The 19,111-nt window shown below is 40.1% G+C and overlaps 1 protein-coding gene across 2 annotated transcripts in view; it reads left to right on the top strand.

Annotated features, from left to right (window-relative positions):
- Nucleotides 1–16,285: 16,285 nt before the first annotated feature.
- ZC4H2 (zinc finger C4H2-type containing) overlaps nt 16,286–19,111 on the top strand; it is a 44,751-nt gene continuing 41,925 nt past the window's right edge. Inside the window, exon 1 of one of the 2 annotated variants that reach the window (XM_033104375.1) lies at nt 16,286–16,507. In XM_033104375.1, the coding sequence (XP_032960266.1) occupies nt 16,362–16,507 (146 nt within the window). In that variant the 5' untranslated portion in view covers nt 16,286–16,361. The remainder of the gene's footprint in view (nt 16,508–19,111) is intronic. The other variant, XM_033104281.1, reaches the window with a different exon arrangement.

Below are 19,111 nucleotides of genomic sequence, written 5' to 3'. Positions count from 1 at the left end.
AGATACCACCTCACACCTGCTAGAATGGCTATCATCAACAAGACAAGTAATAACAAGTGTTTGGAGAAGTTGTAGAGAAAGAGAACCCTGATACACTACTGGTAGGAATGTAAATTGGCACAGCCACTATGGAAAACAGTATGATGTTTCTCAAAAAATTAAGAACAGAGTTACCATATGACCCAGCAATCCCTCTTCTGGGTATCTACCCCCTAATTTTGGAAACATTTATTCATAAAGATATATGTACCCCTATGTTCATTGCAGCATTATTCACAGTGGCCAAACATGGAAACAACCAAAGTGTCCTTTGATAGATGATTGGACAAAGATGTGGTACATATACACAATGGAATGCTAATCAGCAATAAGAAAAGATGCAATACTTCCATTGCGGCAACATGGATGGATCTTGATGTTATAACGCTAAGCAAAATAAGTCAGACAGAAAAAGTCAAGAACCATATGATTTCACTCATATGTGGGATATAAAACTGAGTACAACAAAGGAACAAGACTAACAAAGAAGCAAAAACTCATAGACACAGACAACAGTATGGTGGTTACCAGAGGGAGTGTTGGAGGGGGTTAGAAAAGGCTAAAGGAGGTCAATATATGATGATGGAAGGAGATTTGTATATTTGAAACCTATATACTTTTATTAACCAATGTCACCCCTATAAATTTAATAAAATTTAAAAACTAAACAGCATTCTTGTCTTAAAAAAATAAATTAAAATGGGGCTCTTTTTTTGGCCACATATCTTTTATGAATTGGGTAAGCAAGCTAGCAGGGAGAAGCCAGGGAGGGCAGAAGTGGTCTGCTAAACAGAGGAGTAAGTATTTGAAACTATGGGACAAATCTGGGAGGGAAGCGGTTAAGAGAAGAGATGAGTGGAGGAGAAAGAAGATGGTGGAAAGCCATATTCGTTTTCTGACCTTTTCCTATTACTTCCAATTCTTTGATAAAATATAGAACTCATGAAAGGATTTTTGTGAATAGGTTTCTTATGAAACTGGTGAAGGACTGAGCTGTATGTGTAAATTTTATTGGAATAAAACACAGACAGCATGTGTAGATAGTAGCTATAGGCCAGAGTCCAGGGAAAGCAAGAAGGTATTAAGCCCCACAAGTGAGCATAGAAATCACGGGAAGAGTCAGGAGTTCATATATCATGGAATGACAGAGTCAAAAACCAACTATTGTAAGATCTCTGAGAAGTAAGGCAAACCCAGCCATTATCTGAGTTATGTTTGTTTCTTGTCCCCACTAAGTGGTGAGCTCCTTGAGAACTGGAATAACATCTTATTCATCATTGCATCCCATCACTTAGCCAGATGCCTGGAACATAGTAGATCGTCTATAAATATTTCTTTAATTAAATTGAACTGACCTGTCCTATATTGTAATTCTCAAAATTCCTATCTTAACTCCCTTAGTAAATTGGAATCTTCATTAAGAGTGTGTCTGATTCATCCTTTTTATTGAATAAGGTGCCTTGAACATAGTAGGTGCTCCAAGGAGCAATTTTCAGAGCCCTGCTTTCATGGAGAGGGATAAAGTCTCCAGTAATCTGAGTCCCATTTCTAGTAGACCAGCTCTGATTTCTTGGCAGCTTGTTTCCCTTAGGCCAAAATGAAAATGAATTTTTATTCCCAAGCAAATATTAAATGATGACAGGAGAAGGGACCACAGACAAATGCTGTGTGGCAGAGGGAAACCAGCTTGGGATTTCAATTTGCCACTAATGATCCACAAAGTAGACAGTCAAGCAGATAATCAAGATTTGGCAGTGTATAGCCATTACTCACAATTAGAAACTGTAGTTTATTTATTATAAGTGTAACAGGATGTAGAAAAAACACTGGAATTATAGACACTATAATGTTGAAAGTGAAAATCTTTATGAAGTGAAATTATGGGTGATTTTTTTTCTTCCTTATCCTTTCATGCAATTAGTAAACTGCAGAATATGTTCATAAATGTTCTTTAAAATCAATTCAGTTCATTTTTGTCAACAAAAATAGAATTTACATTTTTTTGGGGGGTGGGGGAATATTGGAGAGCAGTGTGTTTTTCCAGGGCCCATCAGCTCCAAATCGTACTCCTTCAATCTAGTTGTGGAGGGCGCAGCTCAGCTCCAAGTCCAGTTGCGGTTTTCAATTTTTAGTTGCAGGGGGCAGAGCCCACCATCCCATGCGGGAATTGAACCACCAACCTAGTTGTTGAGAGCTCGCGCTCTAACCAACTGAGCCATCCAGCCGCCCAGAATTAACATTTATTGAATGCCTATTATATGTCAAGCACTACACTATGCTCTTTATAAATTCTATATCATGTAATCCTTCGTAATGTCTTATTCAGCCAATTTTATGGATGATGTAACTGAGTTCTAGAGAAGCAAATATATTTCCTCCAGACTACAGCCGGAAAGTTCAAGGGTAAAAATTTAAACCTAGTTTTGTCTGGAGGGCTTGGTGAAACAAGGATTGCTGGGCCCCATCCTCAGAGATTCTGATTAAGTAGGTTTAGGATTGGGCTGAGAGTTTGCATTCTACCATGTTCTCAGATTATACTGACCCTGCTCTTCTGAGGATCACATCATGAAAACCATTGCTCCATTGTGAAAGCCTTAAGTCATCCAGTCTCGAGCTCCCAAATCAGTGGATTAAGGCACAGTAGTGTGCCATGAATGAATGACAGGTATGCAGAGGTATTGCATCACTTTTGCCCTTGGAATGGTTGCTTGGAACCTGGAGTAACTGGTCACTTTGGGCCACAAGCAGACTTATTGTTTATCTGCAGTGTGCCATAAAAACACTATTTTCTATAATGTGAAAAGGGTTAGAAAGCACTGATCTTGTCCAACCATTCATATGATGCCCGAATCCTTTCCACAAAATCTTTAGCAGATGGTCATATAGCTTTTGCTTGAATACCTCCAGAGATGGGGAACTCATTTACCTATTTTTTATTTAGTTCCACTTTAAGATTTCTCTAACTTAAGTATTAGAAAGTTTTTTCTCTACACAAGCAGACAGCTTGGGGAAGAGAGATTAGAAGAGAAGTCATCTGATTCATGAGTTGTCAGTCCATGGCAAAAAGTTTGATGCTCGGGAGATGTCCATCGTTTCCTTCCTGTGCCATTTTTTATTGTGAAACAAATTGCCCGTGAAATTTAGCAGCTTAAAACAGTTTACATATATTATCTGACAGTTTCTGTAGGTCAGAAAATCAGGCACAGCTTGATTTTGTCCACAACTTCAGGGTCTCTCACAGGCACTTAATTATCAAGCTATTGGCTGGGCTGTGGTCATCTCAGAGCTCAACTTTGGAAAATCTACCTCCAAGTTCACATAGTTGCTGGCAGGATTCAATTACTTGTGGACTGGGAGTGCCTCGGTTTCTTGCTAGCTATTGGACAGAGACTGCTCTTAGTTCCTTGTTACATGAGCCAGTTCAACATGGCAGCATGTTTCATCAAAGCTGCAAGCTAAGAAGATAGAGTCTGCTAGCAAGATGTAGTCACCATCTTTTGTAACCTAATTTTGAAAGAGACATTCCATGATTTTGATCACATCCTATTCATCAGAAGCAAGTCACTTGGCCAAGCCCTTATTCAGGTGGAAGGGTTTACACTGGAAATGGATCCTAGGAGGCAGGGATCATTGAGCGTCCTCTTAGAAGTCTACTTACTACACAGACCCTTCTATATTCCTTCTTAGAGAAGTTATCCCAACCACAGGCCCAATAAGGCAGCCCTTCTCACTGTTCCCTCATTTCCCTGGGTTGGACAATGACTTTGATTAGGCTAAACAGAGACTGGATTTGCTGCAGGGAGCTGAGCTGGCACGTCATTGTAGCAGAGATCTTTAGCTATCAATATAGTATCCATTTTCATATTCTTCCTTGTTAGCAGACCTGAGATTTTATTCAGGGCAACAATGTGCCTAGCTCACTTTCCGTGCCTCCTTTGTAGTTAGGGGTAGCCATAAGACTTAGTTCTGGCCAATGAAATATAAGGGAAAATTTGATTAACATTTCTGTGAATGCTTTGCTTTCCTAATAAAAAGGGACAAAACTGTTAGCACTTTCTTTTATCAATTTCCTCCTTTATTCTGCTATGATCATGGCTATGATGGCTGAAGTTCAAGCAGCCATCTTGCAACCATGTGAGGAAGGTCACTGAAATATTGGCTGTAACATCATTAAACTATTTTATCAACGCCAGTAATCCCCTATATCTAGACTTATTAAATGAGAAAATACCTTATTTGTTTAAGTAACTGTAGCTGGATGTCCTGTTTATTGCTGCTGAAAGCATGTGTACCTGATGCAGTCATGCAGCCTGGAGGGCTGAAACTTCCATTTTTGAATAGCCATGATTGGCTATGATAAACTGATGATTGGCTATGATAAATAAGAAGAGGAAGCTGGTCTTCAAGAAGTGGGTTATTGAGCAGATGTTTAGAAAGAAAAGGTAAGAGATTATGCAGTCTAAGGGAAAATAAGTGAGGGCCAAAGATAGAAAGGGTTTCCAGTTCCCTGAGATATGATTGAACTTCTCTCATTGGGTTCCACAAGATTTTCTACTGTATCATTACAATAACCTCCTTTTTGCTTGAGTAAATTTCTATAACTGGTAACCAAATATACCTTGCATGAACACTTGAGTGAATTTTAAAAAGCAGAATACTGAAAGATGGCAATTAATCTAATGCATTAAATTTCCCAGTGGCTTTTATAGCTCTAGAGCCAGCTGTGACGGAGGTCTACTAAAGAGCCATAACATCACTACAGCTTCTCAAAGATGGCATATTTTATCCCCTGCATCTGGTCCTCACTCGTCCAAGTCACTGCAGATTGACTCAACAAGAAATTCTTCAACCTCCACGGAACACTCATTTCCTCGATGTCCATCTGTAGATCTCAATGTCTGTCCATCTCAATTTCTGTCCCTGGTCTAGAGGGGTGCCACTTTTTTTTACTACCCCTAATCTGATGGTTAGACAAAGACCATAAACTGAATTTTGGGAGATTACCTTCACTACTTCACACCTTATACAAATAACAGGACTAGGTCCCAGACTTCTCCCTCTTCCAGGGCCTCTCTAAATCCAACTGATTGTCTCACAGACCACTGTGGCAGGAATCAGATCAGAAGAAACGAGCTAAGAGAAAAGGCTGAGCGAAGGAGAACGTGTTGTAACACAGTGGGAAAAAGCATGGGCTTTAGAGTCAGAAAGACTCAAATCCAAGCTCATCTACTTCTTAGCTGGGTGACTCTAAACAAGTAACTCATCCCTTTGAGCTTCAGATTCCTCAACCATAATATAGTAATAATTATATTGATAATTAATAATAGGGATACTAATAGTGATAATTAAAAGTAGCAATGTTTGTAAAAAGCACTTTGCCTTCTCTTATGCATGGCATAATTAGATGTTCTTTTAGGGAGAATTCTATCTAAATCTGTGAGGAAAAAGACTGCTTATGCTGTTTTTTTCTGCCTCCTGAATTTCCATCCAACTCTTAAGACCCAACTCAAATCACATTTATTCTGAAAGTCTCAGCATTTAAATTGGAAAAAGACTAATTTCCCAAAAAGGTTATCTAAACTATTGAATTGTTCTGAGTTTAAGTGATTGGACTAAATTAAGTACTACTTTTAATGACTGAAATAATAGTTTGAAAATAGTAACTATAGAAATAAATTCTGTATTTATGTAAAATAATCTTTTTACGTTCTATCAAAGATATCTTCTTCATATTGGCTTTAAATTATATGTTTTACTGAATATGTCTAAGGAAATGCATAATCTAAAAGCTGTCAATACATGAACATATATTTTTCTGTAATTATATTAAATGATTTCCTGTGGCTAAAAATAAATATTTTGGAAAACTTTTTGCTGACCTACCCTCTCTAAAAGACTAGGTAGAGATTCTCTGAGCTCCAGTAACAAAAAGAGAGATTTGGAAATGAAAACAAGCTAGTTCGTGGGATCTCTTAGAAAGCACCCCATGCCCTAATCCTACCTTCCTCCTACCAAAAGATGGCTTCAATAACAGTGGCACCTAAAAAAAGGTTGGGAATCAAGAACAGAGCATATTCATGCCTGCTTTTCATCTGAAAACATGAGGGTGAGGGACAACCTTGCAAGAGTTCCTGTGACATCATGACATAAGATCTCAAAGCAAATGGGGCTAAGTATGGTTACAAAAGCAGAGGTAGCATGAAGCAAAATATTCCATAGGCCTGGAGTGGTAGGAAGAGCACCTGAACTTTCCTGTGCTCCTAAGAAGGATGTGTAACTTAATTAAGAAGAAGAACTAAAGGGGTCTTGACTTCATGATGAGTTATTTCTACAATGGAGAGCAACACAAGCCTTATTACTAGAGACTAGGATAAATTGTCAAAGCATCAGAAGATTGTACTGTGATGATATGACCATCCCCAAGGACCAAAAAGACATTCCCCTCAGCAGATGCCAACACAGAACACCAGATGTCTTCCTGTGTATGCTATTGGAACTTAAATCAAGCCCAATGAAAAAAGAGAAGGAAGATTAGAAAATCTTGAATTGTTTGAGGATAACTGAGGAAAAACCCTGATGTGGGGCCGGCCCGGTGGCTCAGGCGGTTGGAGCTCCGTGCTCCTAACTCTGAAGGCTGCCAGTTCGATTCCCACATGGGCCAGTGGGCTCTCAACCACAGGGTTGCCAGTTCGAAGCCTCAAGTCCCACAAGGGATGATGGGCAGCGCCCCCTGCAACTAAGATTGAACACGGCACCTTGAGCTGAGCTGCCGCTGAGCTCCCAGATGGCTCAGTTGGTTGGAGCACGACCTCTCAACCATAAGGTTGCCGGTTTGACTCCCGCAAGGGATGGTGGGCTGCGCTCCCTGCAGCTAGCAACAGCAACTGGACCTAGAGCTGAGCTGCGCCCTCCACAACTAAGACTGAAAGGACAACAACTTGACTTGGAAAAAAGTCCTGGAAGTACACACTGTTCCCCAATAAAGTCCTGTTCCCCTTCCCCAATAAAATCTTTAAAAAAAAAAAAAAAAAAAAAGGAAAATCTTTAAAAAAAAAACAACCCTGATGTGACTTAATATGTCAGGGCTTGACTAGATTTTTTGTGCCACTAGACAGAAAGGGGACTTGAGGTAATGCTAAGTTTGGTTGTGGAAAAGTAAATTTATATTTTTTGCACATGTGAATATGAAGATTGAAAACATCATGTCTGTCATGCATATGAGCAGAGAAGCAAATAATAAGAAGAATCGTGAACTAATAAGACAACCAATTCTAGGAAGGAGATCAAAAGAACAAAGAGAAGAAATTTAGATAGGACCAAAAGAGAAACTAAGGGTATACACTAATTTGTGAGTGACGAACACTTAGAAGTTTTATGATTTTAAAAAAATATATGTTAGCTTAGGTTAATGGATATTAAAAATTCATATTGTTCTTATTAAGGAATATGAGTTCAATAATTGTCAATATATTCCATTGCTATCTTCACAAATTCTAGAATTAAATGTGACTTCTCCAGGCTTTCCTACCTAGGTTGTTTAGTGTCAAGAACTATTAAGAGTCTGAGAATTTTATCATTTTGCAACATAGTAATAAGTTATCTTGACACAGTTTCATAGGTGCTGACAGAAGACATGAAACTCCTGGGTTAAAGACAAAGGAATGTATTACTCACAGCACAGCAAGCATCATGAACATCATATTTGTGTTGGTTCCCCTTGCCACCCAAGTGCTACAGGGGTCACATAAAAGGATCCAGGTGGGTGTTGCACATGCAATGGGCTTGCATCAAACTGAGGAACCCTGAGCTTAGTTAGGGAACCCAATCTTTTATAATGGGCAATAAACAAACCTGTCTGACTTTTTCTTTGGAGGGAAGCATTAACTTTATTATACTGGACAGTAAACCAACCTGCCCTTTGCTCTAGAGGAAGGCACTATCTCTATTTTGCAAGGTTGTTCTCTATACAAACATCCTGGAAAAGATAGTTGAAAACAAAATATTCATTAGTACCTCTGCTTGCAAAATGTGCAGAAGTATGAGAGACACATAAAGAATTATCTCCTAACATGTTGGCTCTTCCTTACCATTATGGCCAACATTCTAATTCCCAGAGATGATAAAACTAGGTAAGACCACTTTCAGGATGGTGTCATAATGGAGTCTAATTCTGTTTGGATGTCCCATGTAATAAAAAAGTAGTTACTTGTGGCTGGAGATAAGGGGTGTTCTGGGAAGAGATATGAAATGAGGCTAGAGAGTTAGGCAAAAGCCAACAAATCAGACACTCTAGATTTTATCCTGAAAGCTGTAAAGCAATGGAATTTTATGGGCAGGAGAAGGGGAATTAGATAGAAGGAGGTAGATTACAGAATTACTAGAAGGGCATAATAAAATTAACATTTTAGAGAGCGCACTCTGAAAATTGTGTGAGGGATGAATTGAAGGCAAGAAAAAGCAGGTAAGCAAGACTGGAAACTGTCACAATTAATCAAGATGTGAGATGATGGGGCTTGAACTAAGGTACTAGGAGTCAAGGTAGATAGAAGTGGGTAGATTTGAAAGAGGAATAATGAGCAAACTTGAGACCTTACTGAAAATGAGGCATGAGGGCAAAGGAAGAGTCAATGATGACTCTCAGGTTTCTTTTTTGGGTGCTATGGTGGATCTTTGTGGGTTTTTGTTACCCAGCATTCATTGCCCCTTCCTTTGGTAGTGTCACTTTCATTTTATTTTAAAGAATGGCCTCTTTACACCATTGTGTGTAGACTTGGTATGATTATCAGTCAAGGAAGGTGCCCTGCCTACCCTAGCTAAAGGGTAGGCTCATGACCAAGGCTTGGCCAATTAAACTGTCTTCAGAAATGATAAAACTTGAATAAAGTGATGCATGAATAGGGAAAAACATTTCGAGTTGATTCACTCAAGTGTAGCACTGTGAGGAAACCTTCAGTTAGTTCTTGCTATCTGATCTCTGGATCTACCTTAGTTCTTATGCTTCTGCAATCTTCCCATTGATTCTGTAGCTCCCAGGTAGCCTTACATTTCCTTTTTATTTAAATTAGTCAGGGTCATTTTCTGTTGCTTGCAACCAAAGAAACCTTGATACAGGTGTTTTGATGAAGATCATTGATACTCACCATGCTGGTTATTATCTCTCAGCTCCAAACCCACCCATATAAACTCTACTTTACGAGCTGGGATACTGCAAAACGAATTTTCCTTTGCCAACTGGCTTGCTGTTAGGCTTTGCCAATAGGAGACACCAGAAGGAGGGAGAAGCGACATTTCCTTCTTGCTATGATTTCTGTTCCTCTTCATGTTGTTCCAGCAGTGGCCTTTCACTAGTCTGTGGCAGTTGGTCTCAGTAGCAAATTGGTTCTAGTCTTCAGTTTCTGTCACACTCCCAAACTCCCGGAACCAGCCTCATCGTGATCCCTTAGAGACCCCTACACTAGCAGAGCAGGGTACTCATCTCAGGGAACTGGGTCTTAGCTCCCCAGAACTCCTTCTTTAAATTTCTAAAGTCTAATAATCCCAACCTCTTCCCTTTATTCTTCCAGCCCTAGAGATGATAGCCGCTTCTAGTGGTTACTACCTCTGTGATACCTCAGTGTCTCTCTCTTTTTTTTTTTTTTTTTTTTTATGTGCTTTCTGGGTATAGTCACTGATATTCAGGAGAGGAAAAGAGGTAAATGTATGTGGGAGACAAGATAATTGATGAATTATGGATACGTTGAATATGCGATGTCTATAGGACATCCAAATGAAGATGGACAGCAAGCAGTTGGATATATGAATCTGAAGTAAAGAGAGTTCTAAGCTGGAGATATAGATTTAGGAGTTATCAACATACAAGTAGTCATTAAATCACGGGAGTGGGTGAATCATCCAGGGAGAGCATATAAAATGTGCACAGTAAATATCTGTTGATTGCATGGACACCAAGGCACAGGGCTTGAGGCACTGTGCTGTGGGATACCTCTCAAGCCCAACATTCTCCACTCAATTACTTAGGCCCATTTAAATATACTTTAAATTCTTATTGACTGATGAGATATTGACTTTTGCTATTATGCAATCAGTAAGTCTTTACAGATTTGACTTGGGATTCTTCTAGTGTTGGGTTTTAACTCAGGAATGAAAGATACAAGAAAATCTGTTTTAAAATTATTTCAATTGTGGATATATACATTCCACATAAATAATATGTATATATATATGTAATGCAATTTAACCATTGTTAAGTGTACAATTCAGAGGCATTAATTATTTTCACAATGCTGTGCAACCATTACCACTATCTATTTTGATAGCTTTTTCATCACTCCAAATAGAAAACATCCATTAAGCAATAATTCCCCATTTTGTGCCCCCTCCACCCAGCTCTTAGTATCCTCTAATTTACTCCCTGTTTCTATGAACTTGACTATTCTAGATATTTCATACAACTGCAATTATACAATGTTTGTCCCTTTGTATCTGGTTTATTTCAATAAGCATAATATTTTCAAGGTTCATCCGTATTGTAGTATGTATCTTAACTCCATTCCATTTTATGGATGAATAATATTCCATCCTGTGGTTACATTACATTTTGTTTATCCATTCATCTGTTGATGGGCACTTGAGCTGTTTCCATCTTTTGGCTATTGTAAGTAATGCTGCAGTGAACAACGGCATACAAGTGTCTGTTTGCATCCCTGTTCTCAATTATTTTGGGTATATGTGTGCCATACGGAAATTCTATGTTCAACTCTGAGGAAGCAGCACACTGTTTTCCACAGGCTGTACATTTTACTTTGCTAGCAGCAATGTATGAGGGTTCCAATTTTTCCACAACTTCGCCAACACTTCTTATTTTCTGTATTTATTTTTATTTTTACTGAGCTATAATTTACATATATTGCGTGAGTTTAAGGTGTAAAATGATTTGATACATTTATATATTGCAATATGATTACCATTGTAGCATTAACTACCACCTCTATCACATCACATAATTATTATCGTTTGTTTTTGGTGGTGGGAACACTTAAGATCTAGTCTTTTAGCAACTTTGAAGTCTATCATACAGTATTATTGTCTATAATCACTATGCTGTGCATTAGCTCTCCAGGATTTAATTATCTACAGGTTGTAAGTTTGTACCCTTAAATAACATCTCTCCAATTCCCTCAACTCCCTAACCCCTGGTAACCAACCCTCTACTCTCTGTTATTACAAATTCTGCTTTTTTCAGATTCCACGTTTAAGTGATACCCTATAGCATTTGTCTTTCTCTGTCTGATTTATCTCACTTAACATAATGCCCTGGAGACCAATCAATGTTGTTATACACACACACACACACACACACACACACACACACACACACACAAGGTCGGACAATTAAATTTGTGAACTCATCCTAGAAAAAGTGCTGCATACCTCATTGCTGAATATCACTATGGTCACCTTCGAAGTACTCCCCTTGGGAAGCTATGCATCGATGCCAGTGCCTAGTCCACCGTTCAAAGCAATTTTGGATCTCTTTTTCTGGAATGGCCATCAGAGCTATTATCATATTACCCTTGATGTCCTGAATGTCATGAAAAGGTCTTCTTTTCAATATTTCCTTTATCTTTCGGTAAAGAAAGAAGTCATTCGGGGCCAGATCAGGTGAGTAGAGAGGGTGTTCCAATGCAGTTATTTGTTTACTTGCTAAAAACTCTCTCACAGACAGTGCTATGTGAGCTGGTGCATTGCCGTGATGCAAGAGCCTTGTCTTGATGCAAGAGCCATGAATGGTTGGCGAAAAGTTCAGGTTGTCTAACCTTTTCATACAGCCTTTTTCAGCACTTCCAAATAGTGAACTTGGTTAACTGTTTGTTCAGTTGGTACAAATTCATAATGAATAATCCCTCTGATATCAAAAAAGGTTAGCAACATCGTTGCAACAAGTTCGTGAACTTAATTGTCTGATCTCGTATATATAGATATATGTATACTGTGTATCCCCGAAAACAAGACCTAGCCAGACAATCAGCTCTAATGCGTCTTTTGGAGCAAAAATTAATATAAGACCCGGTCTTATATTATGTTATATTATTATATTATAAAGACCCAGCCTTATAGTAAAATAAAACCAGGTCTTATATTAATTTTTGCTCCAAAAGACGCATTAGAGCTGATTGTCCAGCTAGGTCTTATTTTTGGGGAAACACAGTACCATTGATATGATATGATATATATATATATATATATATATATAACACACAGCTTATTTATCCAATTATCTGTTGTTTCTAATAGTTTTTTGGTGGAGTCTTTAAGGTTTTCTATATAAAGAATCATGTTTTCTGCAGAAAGTGATAATTTGACTTCTTCATTCCCAATTTGTATGCCAGCTTACGTAGATTTTAAGAAAGCAAAATCATTTTAATTAAATGTTTGAATAGGGCTGACATATTAATTTTGTGTCTGATTTCTGATATAGTTGACATATATTTTATGTACTAGTATGCTATATGTAGGATTTATTTGACATTGTATTTGATTAGTATGAATAGTAGATCATGCAATCAATGTGAACATTTATGGCCATTTTGTAGAACTAGGGATATAATTTTCCTATTTTTAAATGGTGTCAGAGGTTTAAATTTTTTGTGTCCTCAATTTTACGACAATTGGTGACCATACCAAATATCACCATTATTTGATATTTCCATTCCTAAGCAGAAAGATCTGTTTCCTATCAATCCTTAAGATTTAGAGCATAAGGGGAACCTGCCTGGTGGGATAGTTAGGCAGCCAATGGTGGAAAACAAAGGGGTTTCTTTTGCTATTATTATTATTCAATATATTCTTCAATAAGAATATCTATCTTTATAATAATAGCAAATATCTCTATCATGCTTACTACTCCAGCAACTAAAACTGCTTTTAAGCCAGTTCCAAATATTAATTTAATTCTCATTGCAACCCTTAGAGTTAGTTATAATTAATATCATCCCCATTTTGCAGATGAAAACACTAAAACTTAGAGAAGGGATGTGATTTGTACATGAGTTAAACAGCTAAAAATATTAGAGCCCAGCCATGAACGCGAGAAGGCTGATTGCAGAGTCTGGGTGCCCTACCACTCTGCATACTGCCATCTGTGCTAGGAAAGAAAGGGATATCTGGGGCAGTTAAGCTGGGCCATCATATGGGCTCTATGCAATGAGATTTGGAGGGTTCATGGAAGAGACATTTGCCTTTCCACTCATCTTCCAATCCATTGCTGATGCCTGATATTTCATTCATTGAGATTCATTCCTTTGATTCAAGATTTAATTCAGTTTATAATACAACCAATTGGTGAGTGATGTAAACCCGAGACATAGGAGTTATTTATATTTTCCCAGTCTGTTTTCATTTTTATTTTATGAGTGTCACTTTTCATGGTACAGTTTCAATCTTTCTATGGTTGAATTCACGAGGCAGGTAGAAATATAGAAGGAAGACTTATTAAAGTAAGAGGGTCAGCTGGGCAGAGTCTGCAGGAAACTACTGCGACGAGTCTTTGGTCTCAAGTTTTATATTTTCTAACCAGGATGTAAATTGCTTCGAATGTAGTGGAACTTTCTAATGAGTTCGGCTTTGTCCGTTGGGGTGGGGAAAGGTGTAGTTAAGCTGGTTATCGCAACCTTTGCATATGTTATGTAGATTTAAGTTGGAGCCAGGAGTGGATCCCATACAGATGCAAAACCTCTCCCAAGTCACAGGGCCAGCACTGGGCCCAAGCAAATAGAAACATTGAAACTGGTATGCATAGTAAATGTATTGGAAGCAGAATCAATAAGTCCCCACAGAAAGGAAGCAGAGAAAGAAAAGCTTTCAAAAATTCCCAAGCTAAATTACACTTGTTAAATCAAATTATACCATAGAGCCAAATCTCAAAATAGAAGATATATAATGCCACCATTACAATCTCTCTGTCTTACCACTAATCATATCAGTTCTGTATCCAATACTGATGTTTCCAATTAGTCTATATATGTTTTCCATATCCACTGACTGTTAGTACTACAATCCAAGCCACCATCATCTATTTCCTGGATAACTGCAATAGCCTCCTCGCTAGTTTTCCTGCTTCCATTCTTGCCCCAGTACGATCTATTCTCCTCATAAGTCAGAGTGATCTTTAAAAACTAGATCATGTTACTCCCCTACTTAAAACGATCAATGGCTGCCTATTGTAATTAGAATAAAATCCAAACTCCTCACTATGGTTTACGAGACACTGTAGTCTCTCTGTCTACGCCCCCTCCCCCCCCCACCAATCTACTACTCCTCCCCTCAGTCAGCAAGAGCCCTGCCATCTTTCTTTCATAGGCCAACCATGTTCCTGCCTCAGGATCATTGCACTGGCTATTCCTTCTGCCGGGAATATTCTTTCTCCAGATCATTGTGATGTAGGTGATGTTGGATCTGCTAGCAGTTTTTGAGTGTGGGCTGGAATCTTGTCTCGTGAAGCCGAAGAATGGAAACACGGACCAGGGAAAGGCAAAAAGTTTTTAAAAGAGGATAGTTTATTAGAGGCAAGAGAAGAGGTTGCAGCTCCCGAGCAGGAGGGGGTCCCGAATGGGGGGTGCTCCATGACTGAGGCAAAAGCTCTTACTTTTATACCTTCCCTTTATCTGTTTGGGGAAGGGGAGTTGTTTGGAGAAGGGAACTGTTTGAAGAAAAGAACTGGCGCCTTCTAATGAAATTTGTCTACCAGGTTTGTTCTGCTTGCCCATCCTGGAGGAATTAGCAAAGTAACCCACACTTTGTCTATCAGATCAGCTCCATTTGTCAGGCCAAAATGAATTTTATGATTAACTTCAAGGCCTTGTTACATTATGTCCTGGAGCAAAGGAGTGATATCAAAACCTGAAGTTTTAGGATATGACTGTCTTTGTTTATTCCACCAGGGACCTCCTTGTCTACCTAGGGACATGCTAACTCTCCTGTATCAATTGCATGGCTGACTCCTCCTCAGGCCTCTACTCCAGTGTCGTCACTGAAGAGAATCCTTCCGTGACTATCCTATCTAAAACATTCTCCCTTCTGCTACCACTCTATTCCATTATCCTCTTTTAGTTTGTTTATTGACTTTATAGGTACCTAAAATTATGATATTTATTTGTTTTCTTTTTCTTTTCTGTGATTATTGTCTGGCTCCTCTCACTAGAATGTAAAATCCATGAGGATAGGAATCTTAGGGAAGCAACAGAACATAGTGGTTAAGAGCATGTTTTCCAGAGCCAGACTGTCTAAATTCAAATCCCAGTTCTGCTACTTATTAGTTGGTTGCTCTGGGAAAGCTACTTACCTTCTCTATGTCTCAGCTTCCTCTTCTGTAAAATGGGAATAACAGTAATACTTCATAAGGTCATAGCAATGATTAAAGTGACTTAATACATGCAAAGCATCGTATCCTCAGTACCTAGAAGAGTGTCTGGCATGTAGTAGGTGCCTAAGAAATAGCTGATGGCTGATTGCATGAATGAATCCTTGATGCCTCCTGCTCCTTCCCTTCTTTCCTGCCTAGTTTCCCCCTCTGAACTCTTCCTTCAGGAAGCTTTTTTCCCCTGACTTTTCCCTTGGTATTCCTTTATTGTGGCAGCACCCTGAACTCTAATGGGTTACCTTTCAGTCTCTCCTGCTACTCAAAGGCAAGGACTTGCTTTTATTTATCTTCGCCTCCCCCAGTAACTCCTTCATTGACTGGCAAAGTCTAAGCTCAGTAACTTTTTTGAAAGGATAAAGGGCCTGAAGGAATGAAGTCTCCCTTCCACCCCCCAGCTTTAGCAGCTGCTCCCTGTTCCCGCCTGCCTTTACTCCACCCCCACCATCTCCATCTGAATGCCAAAGTCATTAGTTCCTGGCAGCATTCAGCCTAATCACTCAACATCTCAAAGCGAATTCCCCCGCAGGGTACTTCTCTCCAGCCCCAAAGTATCCACTTATTAGCAAAACTCCTGGTAATCTTTTGGGGGTGAGTAGGCTTGAGGGCCCGGGGAGGGGTGTATGTCTCTCGTCTTTCTAGTTGTCTCCTGCGGTATTTTTTCCAGTTGTCTCATCTGCGGGACAGATGAGTATCACCCTCCCTTTGCACTTCTCACAACCTTTGACATAATTATTTGTGACAAATTGATTTAAAGTGCGGCTGCAGGAAGAGAAACAGGCATATCTCGCTTGGCCTTCTGGGATTTGTAGTCCTTCAGGCCCTCGAGCTGCCTGGCTGGCCCTGTAACTGCGGACTACAGCTCCCAGGCCTTCTCCGATTCCAAACTGCACAGACTCAGAGCCCCATGCCTGGAGGACGTGGTTACATTGTGTCTATTGTAATCCCTGGACTTGTGTGTTTGTACATTTCTCGGGACGTGAAATTGAGACTGAAAAGCATGGCAGATGAGCAAGAAATAATGTGCAAATTGGAAAGCATTAAAGAGATCAGGTAAGTGGAACGTTAAAGCGCCTCCTAGGCCCCCTCGAAGCCCCCCAAAATCCCTCATTGAGGGAGAGGGCTGAGTTACCTTGGAAAGTATCTATTGTTGGACTACTTGCGGAGGGGGCTGAAAGGAGCCCATATACCACGGATTTCAAGGATGGAAAGGAGGTTGGGGAGAGTCGAAACTGAGACTAGTAGAGAGACAGCGAGACTGACAGAGAAAGACCTCGCCAGATGGTCTGAGAAAGCCAGAGAGAGATACATCGCGGGGCGGGGGCTGTTGATCCCAAGACAGCTTTATTCTTCTTGGAGTGGGAGTTGGTGGGCGGCATTCTTGGACCCATTATTTTTTTCAGTGCTTGTTGGCCCCAAGGTGTATGTGGCTCCTTGCTGTTTAGGAGTCGAAATTTTTCTCTGTCTCCCATTCAACTTCAGGACGTGGAGCTCGGGTGAGCCTTTTGAGAGCAGAGTCTAGCGCCTTGGGGCTGGTCGCATCTACCAGGGACTGCTGGTGGGGGTTGGGAGGGGTGCGGAGGAATCCCAGCAGGCCGGGATTTGGGGGACAGCGACCGCTCGCGCGTGTGTATTTCTTGCTTTCACTCATTCAATACTTTCTTCCTCGCCTATCCGGGTAGGGGGATGGGAGCGATGGAAACTGGGGAGGAGGTCGCTGCATCAGATTGTGGAACCGCAGCTGCTGCTCCGAGGCGCCAGAGGTGAAGGGCAGGCAGGCAAAGAGGGAGTTGCCTGCGTCCCCCAACCCCTCCTTTGCTCTGGGAGCGGCTTTGGCTAGGTGATGATGTTGTCCTTGCTCAGAACACAATAGTGCCGGGCAAGTGAATTGCCTGGGCCGGCACCAGGCCTTCCTTCACCTGCCCTCCCTCTGCCGGAGCACCCCCTCTCCCCTCGCCCCAGCTTCCACCCTCATTTTGAGGGTGGTATGGTTCGGGCTGTCTCCCTTTAGTGTTTTCCAGGAACCTGGAAAAAAAGGAGAGGATTATCAAATGTGTCAGTTTAAGAAATAAGACTTTAACCAAGAGATTTAAATTAACCCTTGGAGTGAATATCTAGGATAAGATTCACAAATTATGGTGGTGGGGAAGCACCTTGACTTTTTTTGTCCTTTGGAGGGGTAGCATCTTTACTTTTGCAAACGAATGAAAGGAAGGGAATTATTATTTACTGAACTCTTGGTGTGTCAAGCCCTTTGACTTACTATCTCTCATTTCAGCAAGAGTCCTGAGAGCTTCCTGTACCTCCTTTACAACTGGGAAAATAGAGGCTCAGAAAATTTAAGTAACTTTTCCAGAGCTAAACAGCTTGAACATAGCAGATTTTGACAGGAATCCAGTCAGTCTGCATGGAGAGGCTCTGGTCTTCCCACTTCATCCCATGGAGGGTCTGTCCGAGAGGGAGCATGTTTCAAATTGTTTTCTGCAAAAGTATCAGGAGATGAGTGAGATTCCTTAGTGCAGAAAAGGCCAGCTGTCATAATAACTGCAGCTCATAAGAAGCTTAGGTGTGCAAGTAGAGAGCCTAAACTTCTACTCTTACTGGGCTTTAAAGGAGCCCCTGCCCAACCCCAAGAAAAGGAAAGTTAGGAGCAAGGAAAAGTGATCCCTCCCATTGGGGACTAAATGGGGGCTATGACTTCTACTCTCCCCAGTGGTAAACCAAGCATTCCTACCTCTACTAGCTGGGATGGGATCATCAGAGGCCTGGAGAGAGGGCTGAATTCCCACCCCCAACTAGCAGTAGCAAAAAACCCCTCCCCAACTTGGATGTCAACCAGAAACCCTAGACTCCCTTTCCCAGCAAAGGGAGAATTTAAGAGGAGGCCTGCAAAAGCAAAAGATTTAAAAGAGGTCCAGAGTATTCAAATTTAATCAAAAAAGATCACTTGCCATGCCAAGATTATCAACTTAAATGACAAAAGACAGTAAACATGTCAGCATTGAGATTGAGTATTAGAATTATCTGAAAAGGATTTTAAAGCAGCCATCACTAAAATGCTTCAATGAGCAATTGTAACACTTGAAACAAACTAAAATAGAAAATAGCATATAAATAGAAATCTCAACAAAGACATACCAGGAGTGCCAAAAAAATGAATACACATTGTAGTATTCATCTTTGGTTATTGGTATATACTAAGTATTACAGTTTTAATACTGTTTTTTCCTTTCTTAAAATGTGTATCCATTTTTTTGGGCAACCTCTGTGTAAAACAAAGAAGAGCCATATGGAAATTTGAGAACTGAAAAAATGTAGTAGCCAAAATAAATCTCTAAAAGCTCTAAAATCTTGCTTAACAGCAAGATAGAGGAGACAGAGGAAAGAATCAGACAACTTAAACATAAAACAATAGAAATCACCCAATCTAAACAGCAGAGGGAAATTAGATACTAGATTTAAAAGACAGAGGAAGGAGGGAGAAGAGGAGGGGCAGAGGGAAAGGGGGGGGGGAGAGAGAGAGAGAGAGAGAGAGAGAGAGAGAGAGAGAGAGAGAGAGAGATTGAGAGAGAGAGAGAGAAAGAAAGAGAAGAATGAAAGCGTTGAGCAGAACCTCTGGACCTGCGGCAGTATTTACATTGAAGAAATAATGGGTAA

This window comes from Rhinolophus ferrumequinum, chromosome X (assembly GCF_004115265.2).
Source record: "Rhinolophus ferrumequinum isolate MPI-CBG mRhiFer1 chromosome X, mRhiFer1_v1.p, whole genome shotgun sequence".
Lineage (NCBI taxonomy): Eukaryota > Metazoa > Chordata > Mammalia > Chiroptera > Rhinolophidae > Rhinolophus > Rhinolophus ferrumequinum.
Note: the sequence above shows the minus strand (reverse complement) of the source record. Positions and strands in the feature narration are given on the sequence as shown.